The sequence below is a fragment of the Salmo salar genome, chromosome ssa15 (genome assembly GCF_905237065.1).
Source record: "Salmo salar chromosome ssa15, Ssal_v3.1, whole genome shotgun sequence".
NCBI lineage: Eukaryota > Metazoa > Chordata > Actinopteri > Salmoniformes > Salmonidae > Salmo > Salmo salar.
In genome coordinates, this window is record NC_059456.1 from 97,335,193 (window position 1) to 97,359,934 (window position 24,742).

The 24,742-nt window shown below is 42.5% G+C and overlaps 2 protein-coding genes across 3 annotated transcripts in view; one reads left to right on the forward strand and one right to left on the reverse strand.

The window, feature by feature from the left end:
* The first annotated feature begins 1,382 nt into the window (after positions 1-1,382).
* Positions 1,383-13,014, forward strand: si:dkey-9p24.5. The gene is made up of 6 exons (XM_014147158.2): positions 1,383-1,596; positions 5,841-6,078; positions 6,169-6,431; positions 6,633-6,778; positions 8,157-8,348; positions 12,943-13,014. The coding sequence occupies exons 1-6, from the start codon at positions 1,500-1,502 to the stop codon at positions 13,012-13,014; spliced, it is 1,008 nt and encodes a 335-aa protein (XP_014002633.2). The 5' UTR covers positions 1,383-1,499.
* Positions 9,487-24,742, reverse strand: part of LOC106572725 (disco-interacting protein 2 homolog B-A) — a 142,600-nt gene continuing 127,344 nt past the window's right edge. For both annotated transcript variants that reach the window (XM_045696379.1, XM_045696380.1), the window contains exons 35-37: positions 18,287-18,461; positions 15,239-15,362; positions 9,487-13,458 (exon numbers count right to left, since the gene is read on the reverse strand). In XM_045696379.1, coding sequence (XP_045552335.1) covers positions 13,206-13,458; positions 15,239-15,362; positions 18,287-18,461 — 552 coding nt within the window. In that variant the 3' untranslated portion in view covers positions 9,487-13,205. The remainder of the gene's footprint in view (positions 13,459-15,238; positions 15,363-18,286; positions 18,462-24,742) is intronic.

Below are 24,742 nucleotides of genomic sequence, written 5' to 3' on the forward strand. Positions count from 1 at the left end.
TGAATTGCGACACTACAGCCTCGGGGTCTAAGACACTACATCTCAATGCTGGAGATGTGGAATTCAACATTTTATATGTTGAAGAGGTTTCTTGATTAAAAGGATGCCATCATCTCTCCCCTAGCCATTGTCAATGCACCTGGAACCCTTTGAGCAGGTCACTATGGAGATCAGTGGAGAGAGGTACAGTAAGCAGTTATTACTAGATCATTATTTAATCCAGTGTTATATATGTATATGAGCAGTAGATGAGAACGTAGTATCAGTAGACACAACATGAACCTGAACTAATAAGTTACTGTTCTCAGCTATGTGACAGCCTCAAAAATGATACTCATGTGTAAGGGTCTGCAGCGAATCTGCAGATCCTCTGAGCTTGTGGAAGAACAAGGCCTCTGTCTACCCACGGCTTACTAAAGTCATGACAGGGAGACTCTGCATAGTGGCCACATCCGTTCCCTCTGAGAGGGTCTTCTCGAAAACGGGACAAATAATTACTGAGAGAAGAAACCGCATCAGCCCCTCGAAAGTGAGGCAGCTTGCATTTCTGAATGCAAAGCTCTCATAAAACCAAAATGTGGTCAGCATTGCTGTGTGCTGCTGGTTATAACATGGCATTAAAGAGAGAAAAAAGAGGGACCAATTAAATGTTTTAAGTGGGACACTGCAGTTTTGCACTTTGTTATTTATTTTTCTTTGATATGGTGCAATATTCTATTATTATGTTGTTCAGATTGTATTCGTTTTGAATTGTTACATTTATATGCACTTTGTTAATATACATTAAAAAGTTATACTTTAAAATGCAATGTTTAATAGCATTTTTTCATAACAAACCAATGCATTTTTAAATACATTGTGGTTAAGGTAGAGTATGATTTCATCAGAATAGTTTTAAAGAGCCGCTTGGTGAGCTGAGCTGACCGAGCCGGCAATGCCCATCGCTAAACTGCAACCATCTCGCGCCCCGGGTATTCAGTCAATTAACGGCCGCCGCTGCCACTGAGGCCAACAATAAATATTCATGGTTCATATTTTCTGGGATTTAGCTACATGTGCATAAAAGCTGTTTAACAAAATATATATATATGTTGCAATGACACCGTTTGGTTGGCCTGCATATACATAAAACAGTCTCCACTGCAAAGTCGACTGGACGTTACGATGGGTGCATGCGTAAATTCACTCTGGAGTTCCAGAGAGCGCTCAGAGTGCGCTGTTATTCTGCGCTCTGGACCACTCAGACGAGAGTGCTCTGAAAACGGAGTGAATTTACGAACGCGCCCATGGTGTATAACGAGTTGAGTTCACCAATCATGGTGCTCTGTGTGGCGCTCAGTCAACGACCAATGTTGGTAGTGCGTCATCAAATGTAACAGTTTTTGACCGTTTGAATAAAGACTTCTCGTAGCAGTTTGTCAATGTAGCTAGCTAGCTAGTTAGCGAACGCCTGGTTGAGCCAGATAGCTAGCACAATCTGGCTAACCTACTTTGCTAAGATGAACTCCTGTGCCAAATTGTTCATTTTGATAGGCATCGCAGGAGTTTGTGTTATCTTGTATTTGGCCACTTTGGAGGAACATGTTACAGCGGACCGTGAGTAGCTAGCACAGCGTTTAGTAAACAAACATTTCTTGGCTGATATACCTGTATTATACTCGGTGTATTATATACAGTTGAAGTCGGAACTGTCGGAACTTTACATACACTTAGGTTGGAGTCATTAAAACCTGTTTTTCAACCACTCCACGCATTTCTTGTTAACAAACTATAGTTTTGGCAAGTCGGTTAGGACATCTACTTTGTAAATGACACAAATACTTTTTCCAACAATTGTTTACAGACAGATTATTTCACTTATAATTCACTTTGTCACAATTCCAGTGGGTCAGAAGTTTACATACACTAAGTTGACTGTGCCTTTAAACAGCTTGGAAAATTTCAGAAAATGATGTCATGGCGTTAGAAGCTTCTGATAGGCTAATTTACATAATTTGAGTCAATTGGAGGTGTACCTGTGGATGTATTTCAAGGCCTACCTTCAAACTCAGTGCCTCTTTGCTTGACATCATGGGAAAATCAAAAGAAATCAGCCAAGACCTCAGAAAAAAAATTGTAGACCTCCACAAGTCTGGTTCATTCTTGGGAGCAATTTCCAAACGCCTGAAGGTAGCACATTCATCTGTACAAACAATATTACGCAAGTATAAACACCATGGGACCACGCAGCCGTCATACCGCTCAGGAAGGAGACGCGTTTTGTCCCCTAGAGATGAACGTACTTTTGTGTGAAAAGTGCTAATAAATCCCAGAACAAAGGACTTTGTGAAGATGCTGGAGGAAACAGGTACAAAAGTATCTATATCCACAGTAAAACGAGTCCTATATTGACATAACCTGAAAGGCCGCTCAGCAAGGAAGAAGACACTGCTCCAAAACTGCCATAAAATAGCCAGACTACGGTTTGCAACTGTACATGGGGACAAAGAACATACTTTTTGGAGAAATGTCCTCTGGTCTGATGAAACAAAAATAGAACTGTTTGGCCATAATGACCATTGTTATGTTTGGAGGAAAAAGGGGGAGGCTTGCAAGTCGAAGAACACCATCCCAACCGTGAAGCACGGGGGTGGCAGCATCATGTTGTGGGGGTGCTTTACTGCAGGAGGGACTGGTGCACTTCACAAAATAGATGGCATCATGAGGCAGGAAAATTATGTGAATATATTGAAGCAACATCTCAAGACATCAGTCAGGAAGTTAAAGCTTGGTCGCAAATGGGTCTTCCAAATGGACAAAGACCCCAAGCATACTTCCAAAGTTGTGGCAAAATGGCTTAAGGACAACAAAGTCAAGGTATTGGAGTGGCCATCACAAAGCCCTGACCTCAATCCCATAGAAAATTTGTGGGCAGAACTGAAAAAGTGTGTGCGAGCAAGGAGGCCTACAAACCTGACTCAGTTACACCAGCTCTGTCAGGAGGAATGGGCCAAAATTCACCAAACTTATTGTGGGATGCTTGTGGAAGGCTACCTGAAACGTTTGACCCAAGTTAAAAAATTTAAAGGCAATGCTACCAAATACTAATTGAGTGTATGTAAACTTCTGACCCACTGGGAATGTGATGAAAGAAATACAAGCTGAAATAAATAAATCTCTCTACTATTATTCTGACATTTCACATTCTTAAAATGAAGTGGTGATCCTAACTGACCTAAGACAGGGAATCTTTACTAGGATTAAATGTCAGGAATTGTGAAAAACTGAGTTTAAATGTATTTGGCTAAGGTGTATGTAAACTTCCGACTTCAACTGTATACACTCTTATGCACCTGTATTATTTAATGCGTATACAAACGAAATCATGATTCAATACAGTGTTTTAGCCTATTCAAAATATGCTGATGATATGGCTCAAGTTGGCCTTCAGCTTGAGGGGGAGACGTTGATGGTCTCGAACCACGATGCACATATTAATGACTAAAATCACGTAGATGACAAGGTGCCCTTCAGTCTTGTTAATGTTGATGATGAATGTCTTTGACCATTGATGTATTTTAAATGAGGATCTCTTCATGATGATCATGGTTTTAGACCAATAATGCACATAGGAACTTAGAACTGCAGAAGTACAATATCACTTTTGTACTTTGATCTGGAGAATGATGTGCTCATCATGGTGGGTGTATTAATCCTGGTTTTTGTGTGGTGAAGCCAAAGACAAATTTCCACATTGCGTGGACATTTTCTAAATCTATAAGTGACTCAGCGAAACTGACGTAGCTATCTGTCATAGCTAGCCTAATCCTAATGCTGGTATTTATGTTTTTGTTGCCATAAACAGGAGTCTTAATCAAGAAATAACTTGATCATGGATTGTCAGTCAAGCTAGGCCTACTTCTGTGGTAACATTTCCCCAGCCCCATCAGCTTTATGTACCAAGTATTCATGTCTTCAAATTAGAGGTCGACCGATTAATCGGAATGGCCGATTAATTAGGGCTGATTTCAAGTTTTCATAACAATCGGAAATCGGTATTTTTTCAACATCGATTGTGGGTTAACTGCCTTGTTCAGGGGCAGAACGACAGATTTGTACCGTGTCAGCTCGGGAATTCGTTTTTGCAACCTTCCGGTTAATAGTCCAACGCTCTAACCACCTGCCTTACATTGCACTCCACGAGGAGCCTGTGTGGCAGGCTGACTACCTGTTATGCGAGGGCAGCAAGAAGCCAAAGTAAGTTGCTAGCTAGCATTAAACTTATCTTATAAAAACAATCAATTAACATTATCACTAGTTAACTACACATGGTTGATGATATTACTAGTTTATCTAGCAGGGTTGCATATAATCGATGAGGTGCCTGTTAATTTGTCATCGAATCACAGCCTACTTCGCCAAACTGGTGATGATTTAGCACTGTCGCTGCACCAATGTGTACCTAACCATAAACATCAATGCCTTTCTTTAAAATCAATACACAAGTATATATTTTTAAACCTGCATATTTAGTTAATATTGCCTGCTAACATGAATTTCTTATAATAAGGGAAATTGTGTCACTTCTCTTGCGTTCCGTGCAAGCAGAGTCAGGGTATATGCAGCAGTTTGGGCCGCCTGGCTCGTTGCGAACTGTGTGAAGTCCATTTATTCCTAACAGAGACCGTAATTAATTTGCCAGAATTGTACATAATTATGACATAACACTGAAGGTTGCACAATGTAACAGAAATATTTAGACTTAGGGATGCCACCCGTTAGATAAAATACGGAACGGTTCCGTATTTCACTGAAAGAATAAACGTTTTGTTTTCGAAATGATAGTTTCCGGATTCGACCATATTAATGACCAAAGGCTCGTATTTCTGTGTGTTATTATGTTATAATTAAGTCTATGATTTGATAATTGATAGAGCAGTCTGACTGAGCGGTGGTAGGCAGCAGCAGGCTCGTAAGCATTCATTCAAACAGCACTTTCGTGCGTTTGCCAACAGCTCTTCGCTGTGCTTCAAGCATTGAGCTGTTTATGACTTCAAGCCTATCAACTCCCGAGGTTAGGCTGGTGTAACCGATGTGAAATGGCTAGCTAGTTAGCGGGGTGCGCGCTAATAGCGTTTCAATCGGTGACGTCACTCGCTCTGAGACTTGGAGTAGTTGTTCCCCTTGCTCTGCAAGGGCCGCGACTTTGGTGGAGTGATGGGTAACAATGCTTCGAGGGTGGCTGTTGTCGATGTGATCCTGGTTTGAGCCCAGGTAGGGGCGAGGAGAGGGACGGAAGCTATACTGTTACACTGGCAATACTAAAGTGCCTATAAGAACATCCAATAGTCAAAGGTATATGAAATACAAATGGTATAGAGAGAAATAGTCCTATAATTCCTATAATAACTACAACCTAAAACTTCTTACCTGAGAATATTGAAGACTCATGTTAAAAGGAACCACCAGCTTTCACATGTTCTCATGTTCTGAGCAAGGAACTTAAACGTTAGCATTTTTACATGGCACATATTGACTTTTACTTTCTTCTCCAACACTTTGTTTTTGCATTATTTAAACCAAATTGAACATGTTTCATTATTTATTTGAGGCTAAATGGATTTTATTGATGTATTATATTAAGTTAAAATAAGTGTTCATTCAGTATTGTTGTAATTGTCAATATTACAAATTAAAAAATAAATAAAAATTGGCCGATGAATCGGTATCGGCTTTTTTTGGGCCTCCAATAATTGGTATCGGCGTTGAAAAATCATAATCGATCGACCTCTACTTCAAATGGTGTGGCTGGCCATTAGGCTGAAGCACAAACTCAGGATTGTGGTTCTTGTCTTCTTTAGTGAATTGTGGAAACAGACCAGAGAGACCATCAACGATGATGCCATTTGACTATGATGATTATGGTGGTGGTCGGTTCGTTGGTGGCACTCCAATTGACCCTAGTATTTGGCCATGGCAAGTCTCCATCATGCACCGTCCGACCGCAGCAGATCCTTTTCAGCATCACTGTGGAGGAGCCATCATCAGCCAGGACTGGATACTGACAGCTGCCGTATGTGTTCATGCACCACAGCATCGGTATATACCACAGCATATATTAAATCTGCCGTTTAGCTACTTTAGCAGTTGTCTTTTTCCCAAAACTTTTCTTTGCCCTTTTTGTTGCAGCCTTTCAAGCAACCTGATAGTCAAAGCTGGGACCACGGATGCAAACCACAATGACGCGAACACACAGGAATTACAAATTGAGAGGATAGTCCCGCACAAACGTTTTAATCCTATCACACTGCGATACAACATTGCACTTCTGAAGTTGAAACCCCCCCTTGTATTCAACACCTTTGTGGATGGAATTTGCATCCCAGATAATTCCAATGTTGAAGAACATCAGTATGGTATCTGCCACATCACAGGCTATGCAGGGCCCAATGGTAAGTCTTACAACAAAATGACACGCTTTACGTCGTCAAAGTAGAGCTGGCCATATAGCCTACTGTAGGGGGCTTGAAATGATGGTCATGGGAAGAGCAGGTGTCCTTAATGTTTTGTATACTCAGTGCATTAAAAACTAAAATATTATAGTGTATAAGCCTTTAACACAAATTACGGTTAACCTATTTGCTCTTTGACAGCAAACACCAGCATTTTACAAGAAGCAGAAGTGAAGAAAATTGGCAATCCCAGGTGTAACATGCCTACCTGGTGGAACTACAAAGTGGCTAGGGACATGTTTTGTATGTCTCATCCCAGTGGCATGGGTGGTCCTGATGGTTGTGAGGTAAACAGAGGCCGATACAACCCATTACATTCAGACAAGAGATGTGTCCCAAATGGCACCCCTTTTGACCAGAGCCCTGGGGTGTCATTAGGGACACAGACATATCCTACATTTTGTTTAATCTCTGACATTTTAGATAACATGTCAGTTAGACAAAAATATAAAAGCAAAATATAAAGTGTTCTTTTATTTCAGCTCTTGAAACATCTCAGAAATGTCCCATATGCACAAAAAGATCTCAAATGTTGTGCACACATTTGTTTACATCCCTGTTAGTGAGCATTTCTTTAGCCAAGATAAATCGATCCACCTGACAGGTGTGGTATATCAAGAAGCTGATAACACAACATGATCATTATACAGGAGCACATTGTGCTGGGGACAACAAAAGGCAACTCTAAACTGTCCAGTTGTTGTCACACAACGTAATGCTACAGATGTCTCAAGTTGAGGGACTGTGCTATTGGCATGCTGATGGCAGGAATGTCCACCAGAGCTGTTGCCAGATAATTGCATTTTTATTTCTCTACCATAAGCCGCCTCCGTCGTTTTAAAGAATTTGACAGTACGGCCTCACAACCGCAGACCACATGTATGGCGGTTTGCTGATGTCAACGTTGTGAACAAAGTGCCCCATGGAGGAAGTGGGGTTATGGTATGGGCAGGCATAAGCTATGGACAACAAACAAAATTGCATTTTATTGATGGCAAATTGAATGCACAGAGATACTGTGACGAGATCCTGAGGTCCATTGTCGTGCCATTCATCCTCATGTTTTCAGCATGATAATGCACAGCCCCATGTCACAAGAATCTGTACACAATTCCTGGAAGCTGAAAGTGTCCTAGTTCTTCCATAGTCTGCAAAAATCACCAGACATGTCACCCATTGAGCATGTTTGGGATGCTCTGGATCGATGTGTACGACAGTTCCTGCCAATATTCAGCAACTTTGCATAACCATTGAAGAGGAGTGGGACAACATTCCACAGCCTGATCAACTCTATGCAAAGGGGATGTCACACTGCATGAGGCAAATGGTGGTCACACCAGATACTGACTGGATTTTTTATCTACGCCCCTACCTTATTTTTTAAAGGTACGGTATCTGTGACCAACAGATGCATATCAGTATTCCCAGTCATGTGAAATCTATAGATTAGGGCCTCATTTATTTCAATTGACTGATTTCCTTATATGAACTGTAACTCAGTAAAATCTTTGAAATTGTTGTGTTTATATTTTTGGTTAATTTATGTTGTAAAAATCCATGTTATAATGAATATTCTAAGAAAATCACCTCCTGAAAGAACATGAATCTCAAGTCACAAAGTAGTTGTTAAGTTTAAATGTTTGCTTATCGCTTGTTTTTCCTCAGATGAATCTTGGGGGCCCTGTGAGCTGCTTCATGCCTGCAAACAACCGCTACTACGTCTATGGGGTGCGGGTGTATACCAAGGACTGTGGCGTGCCTCGGCGACCCAACATTTACCTCAAAGTGAGCAATCATTTCTACTGGATTCAAAGAGAAGTTGGGGACAGCGCCCCCCCATCCGTGCACCAATTCACGGTCGCTCTTTGGCCATTTGTGTGCTTTTTGCTTTCCAGCTTAGCGAAGATGGTGATTTGACAGTTTCCACACCAGTTACATTGGTGACATTTTATTTATTAATTTAATTTGAGAGCAGTCTAAATATTTTTAACTAAACATGATACTATAAATAAAAGTATGGAGCCAAGGATTTTGAGCGCTGTTAAGCTTTATCTCAGATGACACAAATGAAGGTGACACCCCCCCACACACTTACCAAAAGTCAGGCAGAGTAAGGCGATGTACCTGAAGGCATGACTGACTGACTCAGCCCCCCATGGGTAGGACACCCCTGGTGGCAGGGAGCAGCGCCATAGACACCAGGCTTGGAGGGGTGGGGTGAATAGTAGACAGTCAAATGTTTGCCATGCAACATCAGGGTAGATGCTACTGTACGTAATGACTTTTGTTGTTGATGCAGATTGTAGAACATTGGGTTGCCTTGTCTTTGATATCTCAGATGACACAAATTAAGTAGACTTTACCCCCCCACATATACTCATACCAAAATGTAACTTGCCTGAAAATGTTGTGAAAAGCTGAAGCCAAGAGATCTAGAAAACACTAGGACATTCAGCTGAGAAAAATGTCATTTTCCTCATCTTTTCATTAGTCTCCGCCACAGCATCTCTTTTCATTAGTCTCCGCCACAGCATCTCTTTTCATTAGTCTCCGCCACAGCATCTCTTTTCATTAGTCTCCGCCACAGCATCTCTTTTCATTAGTCTCCGCCACAGCATCTCTTTTCATTAGTCTCCTCCACAGCATCTCTTTTCATTAGTCTCCGCCACAGCATCTCTTTTCATTAGTCTCCGCCACAGCATCTCTTTTCATTAGTCTCCGCCACAGCATCTCTTTTCATTAGTCTCCGCCACAGCATCTCTTTTCATTAGTCTCCGCCACAGCATCTCTTTTCATTAGTCTCCTCCACAGCATCTCTTTTCAACACTTCTAGTCATTCAGCGATGTTGGCCTCTGTCACAGGCTGTTGATGCTCAAAATGAAGTGACTGTCAGGTCGTAACACCAATCGGACATCAAGTGGGAGAGACTGTAGCAGAGACCAGCGGCTGTGAAAAGAGACTAGTTGCTTTACAGATCACAGAGCAGACACATGCTGACAAAAGCAGATTTTTATTGTTTCATTTTGCTAAACCAAATAGAAAACAAATGATCCCCATTGACAACATGACAGAACGCTGGTCAAATAGGACATGTTTGCCTCTGAGTTGTAACTCATTGCATCACTGACTATATTGAAAAGATCTTGTACAGCATTTATGCATAGTGAACAGCCTTGAGGTATATATATTTTGGGCCCTTGAGGTTTACAAATAACATTAATCATCTGAAATATATTGTTTTATCACTACACAAGTACAGTACATTGTGCTTACAATAGACCAAAACCTTAACATCCTTTATTGTTTTCAGTTTACTGGAATTGGCACAGTGTTTATTACAAAATATATGGAAATATTGGCAATCCTGATCGTTTGTCCTAGCCTGGTCCCATACCTGTTTGTGATTTTGCCAATTGGAGCTGGCACAATAGTACAAATAGGCTGGAACTCAAGCTAGGTTTGTCCATGGATAGATTCTTGAAAAAACTTTTCCCTTATTTCCAGTTTTGGATAGCACCAATGTGTCTAATGACTGTATGGCAGGACAACATGTTGTCACACCCATAGAATTAGATTGGGTAGAACGGGCTTGGAACCGCTCACACAGTGGTAAATTCCTCCTACTTCTATGGTCACACCACTTTAAGATGATGATTTAAACATGCAAAGGTGGAATGATACAGTAGCAGCTTGGCAAGAAAGCCAAATACCACAGAATAGTCCCAAAAATATGTTCAACATTAAATCATTAAATTTAACTTTACTCTAAAGATGGACTTAAGTTACAATGTTTGTCATTCAAGTAGTTTTAACAACTTCCTAAATCAAACAAGGCTTTTGTTTTGGCACCGAGTTGTGCTGTTAAATGTAGGATAGTTAATCTTGCATGAAAAACATTACAATCATTTAAATAATGAATTTCTCATTTGGATGGATGGAATAAAAATTGTTTGATGCTAGGCTGGATCCTTGTGATGTCCCCAAAAAATTACATTACAGTGAATGACATAAAATAGGCCAATCAACAAAAAAGAAGCTGGCATTTTGGAACAAAAATATTGTTCAATATTTTGATGTTCATTTAATTAAAAAGGGAAATTAAACTTTTTTTCTACAAGGAAAGGCAAACGATGTCACCATTTAAACCATACGATCACACACACCAGTAATGATATGGAAAAGTGCAAATTGTTACCACCTGCCAAACCATATGATACGCTTCCTTTAATTTTGCAATGTGTTACTTAGCCTACGATTAAGTCTGTGATGCAGAAATTTGCTGTCAAGTATGAACGATCAGTCAAGTTTTATGAACAAAGAATAAGTTCATAATTTCAATGTACACAGTAACACCAGTTATACAATTTTTGACCTCTAAAATATACCCTATACGTTCAACATCTTACCCTTCACAATCCCTTATCTAGTCATAATACAATCAGAATAATTCCATTCAAACCTTTCACAAATAAAAACAGTAAAAGTATTACAAGTTCCACAGGTTTTATAAGGCAAGAATTTGTCCTCATCTTATACCCACTGCCAACTGGGTTTGGTAATTCACCAAGTCCTTGATTTATGAAGATGTCACGTTTCATGATGGCACAAAACAAAGGGAAAGGGGATACCTAGTCAGTTGTACAACTGAATGAATTCAACTGAAATGTGTCTTCCGCATTTAAAGGCACAGCAGTCTTCCGACATCCCAGATGTACCCTCATGTGAAGCTAGTGAGTTATAGATTCCCCATGGTGACTCAGTGGGCACTCCACAATCAACAAACAAGCCTAGCAATTGACTAGCCACGGACACCAAGGCTTTGCCATCTGAAAGCCTGTGACAGAGGCCAGTAGCTGACTGACTTGATACTTATTCAAGCTAAGATAGTGATTCAGCAGAGGAGCCTCCATGATATCAAGTCAGCCAGCAAGTTAATCAGAAGTCAAGTTTATTGTTCCATATTACCAGTATTTTGTGCTTGCTAGATATTTAAATAATGACGATAAATACAGTTGTGTAAAGATAAATATCTACAGCAGTTTAGTCGTATGTCCGTACATACATATAACCCTGACCCCATAAAACAGCATTACAGTTAAACAGGAGTCCATTTTATTTACATGACCGATGAGAGAACGATTCCTGCTCATACATCAAGACCTTCAAATATTGTCCCCATTGTCTGTTCTGTTGTGCGAGTTTGCTGCTGGTATGTTTATGTTGCACATCTTTTTCATTCCATACCAATGACAAGTGTGTTTTAAAAGTGAATTCTTCTAGCACATCTAAAAGCTTTTAACATAGCAGTAAAGTGTAAAAAAACAAACCTAGATCTATGGGACAGACACGTAAGATGGCCGATGAATCCCAGCTCAGCAGTTAGTAGAGCTACTGAGGTGCAGGCGTTTGTCTGTCTCAGTCGGCTGTACTTACTGCTGCTATTGTATTGTTTGTGATATTGTTTAGTTCTGCGTTTCTTGAAGAAAAATGGAAGTGAGTCGAGGTCAGAGTCTCCCATCGACAATCCAGGGGACATATAGGTTGCGTCTCAAATAGCACCCTATTTAGTGGACTACTTTTGGCCAAGGCCAAGGCCCACTATATAGGGAATAGGTTGCCATTTGGGACGTACAATACACATGGTCCCAGGTCTTTCCAAATCCTTTGGTCATTGTCTCATGAGGAGTTGGCCAGACGGCATAAACAGATTTGGGAGGACAAGGAAAGGTTAAAGTGCATGGGGGGAAGCTTCCAGCTCGTCACGTTGACTCCACAGTCCTATCCTGACCAACATGACGGACTGTGGACCACTCAGGAGAGAGGAGGGTACAGGCTGAGAGAGGAGGGTACAGGCTGAGAGAGGAGGGTACAGGCTGAGAGAGGAGGGTACAGGCTGAACCAGGGAATGGATTGCTATGAGAAACACACCTCTACTCTATTTTCTTCTAGAAAACAAGATCCACAATAATAATGTCTGGGGATAAAATCATTGTTAGGAGCAGTCGGGGAGAAAAAGGGGAGAGACAGTGGATGAGGGTATTGGCAAACATCTACTTGATAGGTGGACCCAAGTGTCAATCAAAGAGGAGAAACCAATCATCTTCCTACTCTGTCAGTGGGAGGCAGGGAGTGGTTGGATAAGCACCAGTAAGAAGCAGCAAAACCCCATGCAGACAGACGTGCTCTAACTTCACTCCCACCCACAGCCTTAATAAACAGTCTCTGTTTCATAGAGAGTAGACTCTGGCCGAGAGAGAAAGAACACTGGGGCAGGAATTACTGGAACAGGATGGCTAAACCAAGCCCAAGCCCATCCACCAATGCTACTCCTGCCCTGTCTTGCCACCCTGTCCCACTGCCAGATGAGTGAGTGAGTGAGTGAGTGGTCCGTTCTTGGGAGGAGCGGTCCACCCCCCAGCCCCCTCTCTGTGTCTAGCGTCTCCCTCTCAGAGCCTCTATACCCTAGCCTCCACCCCAGTGGACCCCCATAGCCAGCCTCCACCCCAGTGGACCCCCATATAGCCAGCCTCCATCCCAGTGGACCCCCATAGCCAGCCTCCATCCCAGTGGACCCACATAGCCAGCCTCCATCCCAGTGGACCCCCATAGCCAGCCTCCATCCCAGTGGACCCCCATAGCCAGCCTCCACCCCAGTGGACCCCCATAGCCAGCCTCCACCCCAGTGTGAATGGGGCCTGGGCCCTCCTCACATCTCACATGTTATAGGCCACGTAGATGGGGTCCAGCTGGTCGGCCAGGAACGAGTCCCGGAGGTGCATCCTCTGCTTCTCTCCCCGGGAGTTGATGGGGATGACCCCCGGGTCAACAACGACCACCACGCCCACAATCAGGTGGTGCTCCTCCAGAACCACGTTGGTCACCAGAGGCACCAAGTCCAGGGCCTCCTGCTCAGACCCGGCCAGCTCTGCCACTACCACCAGGAGGTTGGTCCACGTGAACACAGCACTGTGGAGAGAGAGAGACAGTCATCCATCAAGTTAACATTCAGTGGTCCATGTGAACACAGCACTGTGGAGAGAGAGAGAGAGAGAGAGAGAGAGAGAGAGAGACAGTCATCCATCATGTTAACATTCAGTGGTCCACATGAACACAGCACTGTGGAGAGAGAGAGAGAGAGAGAGAGAGAGAGTCATCCATCATGTTAACATTCAGTGGTCCACGTGAACACAGCACTGTGGAGAGAGAGAGAGAGAGACAGTCATCCATCATGTTAACATTCAGTGGTCCACGTGAACACAGCACTGTGGAGAGAGAGAGAGAGAGAGAGAGAGAGAGAGAGACAGTCATCCATCATGTTAACATTCAGTGGTCCACGTGAACACAGCACTGTGGAGAGAGAGAGAGAGAGAGAGAGAGAGAGGAGACAGTCATCCATCAAGTTAACATTCAGTGGTCCACGTGAACACAGCACTGTGGAGAGAGAGAGAGAGAGAGAGAGAGAGAGAGAGAGACAGTCATCCATCATGTTAACATTCAGTGGTCCACGTGAACACAGCACTGTGGAGAGAGAGAGAGAGAGAGAGAGAGAGAGACAGTCATCCATCATGTTAACATTCAGTGGTCCACGTGAACACAGCACTGTGGAGAGAGAGAGAGAGAGAGAGAGAGAGAGAGACAGTCATCCATCATGTTAACATTCAGTGGTCCACGTGAACACAGCACTGTGGAGAGAGAGAGAGAGAGAGAGAGAGAGACAGTCATCCATCATGTTAACATTCAGTGGTCCACGTGAACACAGCACTGTGGAGAGAGAGAGAGAGAGAGAGAGAGACAGTCATCCATCATGTTAACATTCAGTGGTCCACGTGAACACAGCACTGTGGAGAGAGAGAGAGAGACAGTCATCCATCATGTTAACATTCAGTGGTCCACGTGAACACAGCACTGTGGAGAGAGAGAGACAGTCATCCATCATGTTAACATTCAGTGGTCCACGTGAACACAGCACTGTGGAGAGAGAGAGAGAGAGAGGAGACAGTCATCCATCAAGTTAACATTCAGTGGTCCACGTGAACACAGCACTGTGGAGAGAGAGAGAGAGAGAGAGAGACAGTCAAATCAAATCAAATGTATTTATATAGCCCTTCGTACATCAGCTGATATCTCAAAGTGCTGTACAGAAACCCAGCCTAAAACCCCAAACAGCAAGCAAAGCATGTGAAAGAAGCACAGTCATCCATCATGTTAACATTCAGTGGTCCACGTGAACATAGCACTGTGGAGAGAGAGAGAGAGAGACAGTCATCCATCATGTTAACATTCAGTGGTCCACGTGAACACAGCACTGTGGAGAGAGAGAGAGAGAGAGAGAGAGAGACAGTCATCCATCAAGTTAACATTCAGTGGTCCACGTGAACACAGCACTGTGGAGAGAGAGAGAGAGAGAGAGAGAGAGAGAGACAGTCATCCATCATGTTAACATTCAGTGGTCCACATGAACACAGCACTGTGGAGACAGAGAGAATGACCAGCACCAATTCAGTCAGTCATTCATCAAGTTCAACATTCAACTGGTTCCAAAGGTTCAGTGGGTTAGAGCACAGTGCTGGTGTATCCTTCCAGTTCTTTCTCAACACCAAGGAAACCAAACATGTGGGTTTATACTAGATACAGTATATATCAAACACAGTTCTGGTACAGACCACAAAACAGTCACATCAGGTTACAATACACCTAGTGAAGCATGTATGTACTGTGTGTGTCTGAGCAGACAACAGTATCTCACCTCTCAGCGATGCTGCGGTGTGCCCGGGACACAGAGGTCTCGATGTCGATGGGGTGGTAGCGAAGCCCCCTGAGCTCCAACGTCTCATCCAGCTGGCCCACCACAAACAGAGCGTCATGACGATCTGAAGGGAAGGCAGGCAGATGGATCAGGAGTGAAAATAGATTTGTCATCAACACAGACCGCTTAGAAACCCAACATCCAATTGTGCTGCTTTTATCTCAATATCAAATCATTTCCGGGTAACAATTAAGTACCTTCATGTGATTGCTTTCAATTAAAATGGTTAAACAAAAATAGCTTCATAGCAAAGAGCAATTTTGCTAGGACTGTCTGGGAGTGGTCTGAGTGGGGAGGGGAAAACTGAAAACTAGCTGTTATTGGCAGATTGGTTAATAGACCAATAAGAAAGAGTTTCAACCCTATTTACCGCCTAGTGATGTCACCAGGTAGGCCAAAGCTCCAAACCAGGCTGAAATTTCAGGAAATATTTTCAAACAGCTCCTACACTAAAAGGGTATTATCATAATTATCACAGTATTATTTCAACCTCGTCCACTGCACCTATCTGGTGTATGTGATAATAAAATAAAATACATTTACAAAAAACACAGAAAAATAACATTTTTGACTGCACTTGACCTTTAAAAATCAGGTTGGTTTTAGTGCACAATCAAATCAAAATGTATTTGTCAAGCGCGCCAAATACAACAGGTGTAGTAGACCTTACAGTGAAATGCTTACTTACAAGCCCTTAACCAACAATGCAGTTTAAAGAAAATACCACAAAAAATAGATAAAAATAACAAATAATTAAAGAGCAGCAGTAAAATAACTATAGCGAGGCTATATACAGGGGGTACCGGTACAGAGTCAATGTGCGGGGGCACCGGTGTCAAGGTAATATGTACATGTAGGTAGAGTAATTAAAATGACTATGCATAGATAATAACAGGAGTACCAACAGCGTAGAAGGGAGCAATGCAAATAGTCTGGGTAGCCATTTGATTAGATGTTCAGCAGTCTTATGGCTTGGGGGTAGATGCATCTTGGACCTAGACCTGGCGCTCCGGTACTGCTTGCCGTGCGGTAGCAGAGAGAACAGTCTACGACTAGGGTGGCTGGAGTCTTGACAATATTTAGGGCCTTCCTCTGACACTGCCTGATATAGAGGTCCTGGGTGGCAGGAAGCTTGGCCCCTCTGTAGTGCCTTGCGGTCAGAGGCTGAGCAGTTGCCATACCAGGCAGTGACGCAATCCGTCAGGATGCTCTCGATGGTGCAGCTGTAAAACCTTTTGAGGATCTGAGGACCCATGCCAAATCTTTTCAGTCTCCTGAAGGGGAATAGGTTTTGTTGTGCCCTCTTCACGACTGTCTTGGTGTGCTTGGACCATGTTAGTTTGTTGGTGATGTGGACGCCAAGGAACTTGAAGCTCTCAAGCTGCTCCAATACAGCCCCGTTGATGAGAATGGGGGCATGCTCGGTCCTCCTTTTCTTGTAGTCCACAATCATCTCCTTTGTCTTGATCACGTTGAGGGAGAAGTTGTTGACCTTGCACCACACGGTCAGGTCTCCGACCTCCTCCTGATAGGCTGTCTCATCACTGTTGTCATCGGCAAACTTAATGATGGTGCTGGAGTCGTGCCTTGCCGTGCAGTCATGAGTGAACAGGGAGCACAGGAGGGGATGAGCACGCACCCGAGGGGCCCCAGTGTTGAGGATCAGCGTGGCGGATGTGTTGTTACCTACCCTTACCATCTGGGAGCGGCCCGTCGGGAAGTCCAGGATCCAGTTGCAGAGGGAGGTGTTTAGTCCCAGGGTCCTTAGCTTAGTGATGAGCTTTGAGGGCACAATGGTGTTGAATGCTGAGCTGTAGTCAATGAATAGCATTCTCACATCGGTGTTCCTTTAGTCCCGGTGTGAAAGGGCAGTGTGGAGTGCAACTGAGATGGCATCATCTGTGGATCTGTTGGGGCGGTATGCAAATTGGAGTGCGTCTAGGGTTTCTGGGATGATGGTGTTGATGTGAGCCATGACCAGCCTTTCAAAGCATTTCATGGCTACAGACGTGAGTGCTACAGGTCGGTAGTAATTTAGGCAGGTTACCTTAGTGTTCTTGGGCACTGGGACTATGGTGGTCTGCTTGAAACATTTTGGTATTACAGACAGACAGGGAGAGGTTGGAAATGTCAGTGAAGACACTTTTGCCAGTTGGTCAGTGCATGCTCGGAGTACACGTCCTGGTAATCCGTCTGGCAGTATTGCCTTGTGAATGTTGACCTCTTTAAAGGTCTTACTCACAACGGCGGTGGAGAGCGTGATCACACAGTCGTCCGGAACAGCTGATGCTCTCATGCATGTTTCAGTGTTACTTGCCTGGAAGGGAGCATAGAAGTTATTTAGCTCATCTGGTAGGTTTTTGTCACTGGGCAGCTCGTGGCTGTGCTTGCCTTTGTAGTCTGTAATAGTTTGCAAGCCCTGCCTCATCCGAAGAGCGTCAGAGCCGGTGTAGTACGATTCGATCTTCATCCTGTATTGATGCTTTGCCTGTTTGATGGTTCGTCAGAGGGCATAGCAGGATTTCTTATAAGCTTCCGGGTTAGAATCCCGCTCGTTGAAAGCGGCAGCACTACACTTTAGCTCAGTGCGACTGTTGCCTGTAATCAATGACTTCTGGTTGGGGTATGTACGTACAGTCAGTGGGGACGACGTCATCGATGCACTTATTGATGAAGCCAGTGACTGATGTGGTGTACTCCTCAATGCCATCGGAAAGCATCCCGGAACATATTCCAGTCTGTGCTAGCAAACCAGTCCTGTAGTTTAGCATAGACCAATCTACCCCCTTTCACCTGCATAAATGACATTTGGTGAGATGATCCTAAAACAGAATGAACATGCCTTGTACGACTAAGAACAAGTCTTCAGATTGGTTTGGTGTAGCAACCAGTGGGGGTTAGAATGACCACAATCCCAAGAAAGATATGACTTGGGAGAGTCCATAACATGCTAAATGCTAGGATGGTTACATTAGAAGGGTCTCTAACCTCCGGTGGACCCCAGTAGCTCGGTCCTCTTGACAAAGCCCAGGTATCCCGTCCTAGCCCACAGGGTGTGGGGCTCCCCGAAGCTCAGCCGCGTGTTGAAGTGGTCCGCCTGCAAGCTCTCCTCTCCATAGATGGTGTAGTAGCCACTGGAACTGTGGGGACTCTGAACCCAGATCTAAACAGAGAGAGAGGGTTTTATCATACTCTACATCAGGGATGGGAAACAGGTGGCCCCCCTTTTGAAGGCCCTCTGATCAATTCCACACAAAAACATATTTTCTTACACACACACATACATACATACATACTTATATATATATATATATACACACATACATACATATACATTGTCATGACGTTGCCCTCTTTGGGTTTTCTATGCACCATCCCCCTACCCCTGTCTCCCACACCCAGGCTGCTGTGGTCAGAAGAGGTCGTAAATTCCTATGAGAAGATCCTGCCTCATGGCCCCAGTATAGAGAGAGAGTGAGTTTTCATAGACCAAACAAAGGAATTCTTCTACCTCACAGAACTTGACAACTGAACAATATTCAGGTTCTGGAGAAGGTATAAGAGATCGGTGAAGAATCCAGCTACAAACTGGTCCGTTTAGTACAATTTTGTGAAACTCATGAGAGACAATACGGCCACATTACCATAATCATGTTTATAGAAGAGTCTCAGGTATGAGACTTACATCTAAATGGTTGTATAAAATGAATGAATAAGGATGGAACTGTTTGTGAAATTGTGTAATGTGATTTTGGACTGTTTAATGAAGGAAACTCCAATTCCCTTTGGAGTCTTAACTAAATTCGAGGACCGCCCATGAGCACAGTTATGGTCTGGTGTCATGGGACAGGCCCTTTTCTGCTCTTCCAAATAAAACCCCCACTTAGGATTTCTATCACCAGACCGAGCTTACCTCAATTACGAGATGGCTAAAGGTTGGAGACCAGCATTCCTCTTTCTACACTTTAACCATACCACGTGGTTAAACTCTTAGACTATCGATACCGACAGAATAAGAACAAGTCTTTGATATTAATTACTAGTCCGCAGCTAGGAATTCGGTATCATTGAACGGGAAGACTGACAACCGCCGAAAACAGCTATTCTATAACGACATGAATGAATGTCACTCTGAACTATCCATTCTAACCGCGACAGAGAGAGAGAGGGCGGACAGACTCTCCAACAGAAACAAACTTTTCAACAGAGATCCCGACGACACACGGAGCATAAATATATATATTGATTGCAGTTGTTTCCGAATGAGTGAGTGTTCATGTGCAAAGGTTTAGCATTTCAATTGTTATAATTATCAACTCTGTAGTGCCTTCTCAGTTGACCCCCCCTTTTGTCTAACAAGCCGCCATGCCGGTTTAGCCCACTAGGGCACATTCTCCTATCATTTCTTTGTAACGAGATCTACTGTTTGTTATGCATTTCCGTGAATTACTTAGTTAGTAAATAAATGATTATAAGACAATTGATGTATGGATGACTCATAGTGAACACTGGGTTTGTGCAGATAACCAACAATTTACGACATTTGGAATGAGACTGACGTGAGGTAAATAAGTCATTAATTCGAAGACTAATTGATCAGATATTAAAATATCTGAAAGTAATGTAATCTGAATATTTTCCTTGGTGCCCCGACTTCCTAGTTAATTACAGTTACATGATTAATCAGGTTAATCGCGTAATAATAATTACAGAGAGTTATTTGATAAATATGTCTTCAGTTTTGATGATGCCAAAGACACGACAACATATATATATATATATACACATACATACATACATACATACATACATACATACATACATACATACATACACATACACAGTTGAAGTCGTTACTTTACATACACCGCAGGGTAGCCTAGTGGTTAGAGCGTTGGACTAGTAACCGGAAGGTTGCAAGATTGAATCCCCGAGCTGACAACGTAAAAATCTGTCGTTCTGCCTCTGAACAAGGCAGCTCCTAGGCCGTGATTGAAAATAAAAATTTGTTCTTAACTGACTTGCCTAGTTAATAAAGGTAAAAAAAAAAAAAAACATTTAAACTCAGTTTCCAGTTTCCTGACATTTAATCCTAGTAAAGATTCCCTGTCTTAGGTCAGTTAGGATCACCACTTTATTTTAAGAATGTGAAATGTCAGAATAATAGTAGAGAGAATTATTTATTTCAGCTTTTATTTCTTTCATCACATTCCCAGTGGGTCAGAAGTTTACATACACTCACATCTCCAATCCAAAGTTAAATCTAGAATTGGCTTCCTATTTTGCATCAAAGCATCTTTCACTTATGCTGCCAAACATTCCCTCGTAAAACTGACCATCCTACCGATCCTCGACTTCGGCGATGTCATTTACAAAATAGCCTCCGATACCCTACTCAATAAATTGGATGCAGTCTATCACAGTGCCATCCGTTTTGTCACCAAAGCCCCATATACTACCCACCACTGCGACCTGTACGCTCTTGTTGGCAATCGTCCCTTTGATGCGGTGAAGTTGTCCTGTCCCCTTAGCAGAAAAACACCCCCAAAACATAATGTTTCCACCTCCATGTTTGACGGTGGGGATGGTGTTCTTGGGGTCATAGGCAGCATTCCTCCTCCTCCAAACACGGCGAGTTGAGTTGATGCCAAAGAGCTCCATTTTGGTCTCATCTGACCACAACACTTTCACCAGTTGTCCTCTGAATCATTTAGATGTTCATTGGCAAACTTCAGACGGGCATGTATATGTGCTTTCTTGAGAAGGGGGACCTTGCGGGCGCTGCAGGATTTCAGTCATTCACGGCGTAGTGTGTTACCAATTGTTTTCTTGGTGACTATGGTCCAAGCTGCCTTGAGATCATTGACAAGATCCTCCCGTGTAGTTCTGAGCTGATTCCTCATCGTTCTCATGATCATTGCAACTCCACGAGATGAGATCTTGCATGGAGCCCCAGGCCGAGGGAGATTGACAGTTATTTTGTGTTTCTTCCATTTGTGAATAATCGCACCAACTGTTGTCACCTTCTCACCAAGCTGCTTGGCGATGGTCTTGTAGCCCATTCCAGCCTTGTGTAGGTCTACAATCTTGTCCCTGACATCCTTGGAGAGCTCCCTGGTTTCTTGGCCATGGTGGAGAGTTTGGAATCTGATTGATTGATTGCTTCTGTGGACAGGTGTCTTTTTACAGGTAAGAAGAGGGTGCTCCTAATCTCAGCTCGTTACCTGTATAAAAGACACCTGGGAGCCAGAAATATTTCTGATTGAGAGGGGGTCAAATACTTATTTCCCTCATTAAAATGCAAATCAATTTATAACGTTTTTGACATGCGTTTTTCTGGATTTTTTTGTTGTTATTCTGTCTCGCATTGTTCAAATAAATCTACCATTAAAATTATAGGCTGATAATTTCTTTGTCAGTGGGCAAACGTACAAAATCAGCAGGGGATCAAATACTTTTTTCCCCTCACTGTATATCTCTCTGGTCACCCCCAAAGCCAATTCCTCCTTCGGCCGCCTCTCCTTCCAGTTCTCTGCTGCTAAATGACTGGAACGAACTACAAAAATCTCTAAAACTGGAAACACTTATCTCCCTCACTAGCTTTAAGCACCAGCTGTCAGAGCAGCTCACAGATCACTGCACCTGTACATAGCCCATCTATAATTTAGCACAAACAACTACCTCTTCCCCTACTGTATTTATTTATTTATTTTGCTCCTTTGCACCCCATTATTTCTATTTCTACTTTGCACTTTCTTCCACCGCAAATCTACCATTCCAGTGTTTTACTTGCTATATTGTATTTACTTCGCCACCATGGCCTTTTTTGCCTTTACCTCCCTTATCTCACCTCATTTGCTTATTTTTCTACTATATTTTTGACTGTATGTTTGTTTTACTCCATGTGTAACTCTGTGTTGTTGTATGTGTCAAACTGCTTGCTTTATCTTGGCCAGGTCGCAATTGTAAATGAGAACTTGTTCTCAACTTGCCTACCTGGTTAAATAAAGGTTAAATAAAAATAAATCAAAATTAGTATTTGGTAGCATTGCCTTTAAAACCTCTTATAGAATTGTTTAACTTGGGTCAAACATTTTTGGTAACCTTCCACAAGCTTCCCACAATAAGTTGGGTGAATTTTGGCCCATTCCTCCTGACAGACCTGGTGTAACTGAGTCAGGTTTGTAGGCCTCCTTGCTCGCACATGCTTTTTCAGTTCTGCCCACACATTTTCTATAGGATTGAGGTCAGGGCTTTGTGATGGCCACTCCAATACCTTGACTTTGTTGTCCTTAAGCCATTTTGCCACAACTTTGGAAGTATGCTTGGGGTCTTTCCAATTTGTAAGTCGCTCTGGATAAGAGCGTCTGCTAAATGACTTAAATGTAAATGTAAAATGTCTTTGTCCATTTGTAAAACCCATTTGCAACCAAACTTTAACTTCCTGACTGATGTCTTGAGATGTTGCTTCAATATATCCACATAATTTTCCTGCTTCATGATGCCATCTATTTTGTCAAGTGCACCAGTCCCTCCTGCAGCAAAGCACCCCCACAACATGATGCTGCCACACCCGTGCTTCACGGTTGGGATGGTTTTCTTCGGCTCGAAAGCCTCCCCCTTTTTCCTCCAAACATAACGATGGTCATTATGGCCAAACATTTCTATTTTTGTTTCATCAGACCAGAGGACATTTCTCCAAAAAGTACGATATTTGTCCCCATGTGCAGTTGCAAACCGTAGTCTGGCGTTTTTATGGCGTTTTTGGAGCAGTGGCTTCTTCCTTGTGGCCTTTCAGGTTATATCGATATAGGACTTGTTTTACTGTGGATATAGATACATTTGTACCGGTTTCCTCCAGCATCTTCACAAGGTCCTCTGCTGTTGTTCTGGGATTGAGTTGCACTTTTCGCACCAAAGTACGTTCATCTCTAGGAGACAGAATGCGACTCCTTCCTGAGCGGTATGACGGCTGTTTATACTTGCGTAATATTGTTTGTACAGATGAACGTGGTACCTTCAGGCGTTTGGAAATTGCTCCAAAAGATGAACCATACTTGTGGAGGTCTACAATTTTTCTGAGGTCTTGGCTGATTTCTTTAGATTTTCCCATGATGTCAAGCAAAGAGGCACTGAGTTTGAAGGTAGGCCTTGAAATACATCCACAGGTACACCTCCAATTGACTCAAATTATGTAAATTAGCCTATTAGAAGCTTCTAACGCCATGACATCATTTTCTGGAATTTTCCAAGCAGTTTAAAGGCACAGTCAACTTAGCGTATGTAAACTTCTGACCCACTGGAATTGTGATACATTGAATTATAAGTGAAATAATCTGTCTGTAAACAATTGTTGGAAAAATGATTTCTGTCATGCACAAAGTAGATGTCCTAACCGACTTGCCAAAACTATAGTTTGTTAACAATACATTTGTGGAGTGGTTGAAAAACAAGTTTTAATGAGTCCAACCTAAGTGTATGTAAACTTCCGACTTCAACTGTATATATATTAATTTATAAAAATAATAAAATCAGAACTTTGTCATGGTCTCAATTTACTGTTGAGAGGTAGAATAGTAGAATACCCCAGGTGCAATTTCAAAATTTGGTTGTGCATCAGCAGTTTTCTCTTATGTCAGTGACTGTCAATTAGCCCAAGTCCACTAAAAAAAAAAACTATCTAAACTTAGTAATCATGATCGAATTACTGGCCGGGGGGCACCCTTTGACTTAGGTAGTCTCATATTAAAAACCGCAAACATTCCTCTCAGCCCCAAGGCAAAATAAGTAAAATTGCATGAAATGAGTTATAAAATTGCGAAATCTTCTCTCTGCCACATGGAAATATTTGCAGAATTACAGGAAACTTGCTTTAAAACTGCAACATTTTATCTACACCCCATGGCAAAATGTGTAGAATTGCACAAAATTAACAAAATAAATGTAACATTTCTCTCCCCTGTCAAGAGGTCTGCTCTTTTCCATATTATGTGTATCTCTGATAAGCTACCCAGGAAAGGGCTGAAAATAGCCCATATTAATATATGTAGCCTTAGAAATAAGGTTCATGAAATCAATAACTTGCTAACATCAGATAACATTCATATATTAGACATTTCTGACACTCACTTAGATCATTCATTTGATGATACAGCAGGAGTAATACATGGATATAACATTTATAGAAGAGACAGAAATGCTTATGGGGGAGGAGTTGCTGTATATATTCAGAGCCATATCCTTGTAATGCTTAGAGAAGATCTTATGTCAAGTGTTATTGAAGTGTTGTGGTTGCAGGTTCACCTGGCACATCTAAAGCCTTTTCTTATGGGGTGTTGCTATAGGCCACCAAGTGCTAACAGTCAGTATCTAAATAATATGTTAGAAATGCTTGATAGTGTATGTGATGTAAATAGAGGTGTCTACTTTCTTGGGGACCTGAAT

Coding starts and splice junctions, on each gene's coding strand:
- si:dkey-9p24.5 (XM_014147158.2), top strand. CDS start 1,500: ATGAACTCCTGTGCCAAATTGTTCATTTTGATAGGCATCGCAGGAGTT. Junction 6,079..6,168: donor GTTCATGCACCACAGCATCG/GTATATACCACA, acceptor TTTTTGTTGCAG/CCTTTCAAGCAACCTGATAG. Junction 6,779..8,156: donor GTGGTCCTGATGGTTGTGAG/GTAAACAGAGGC, acceptor GTTTTTCCTCAG/ATGAATCTTGGGGGCCCTGT.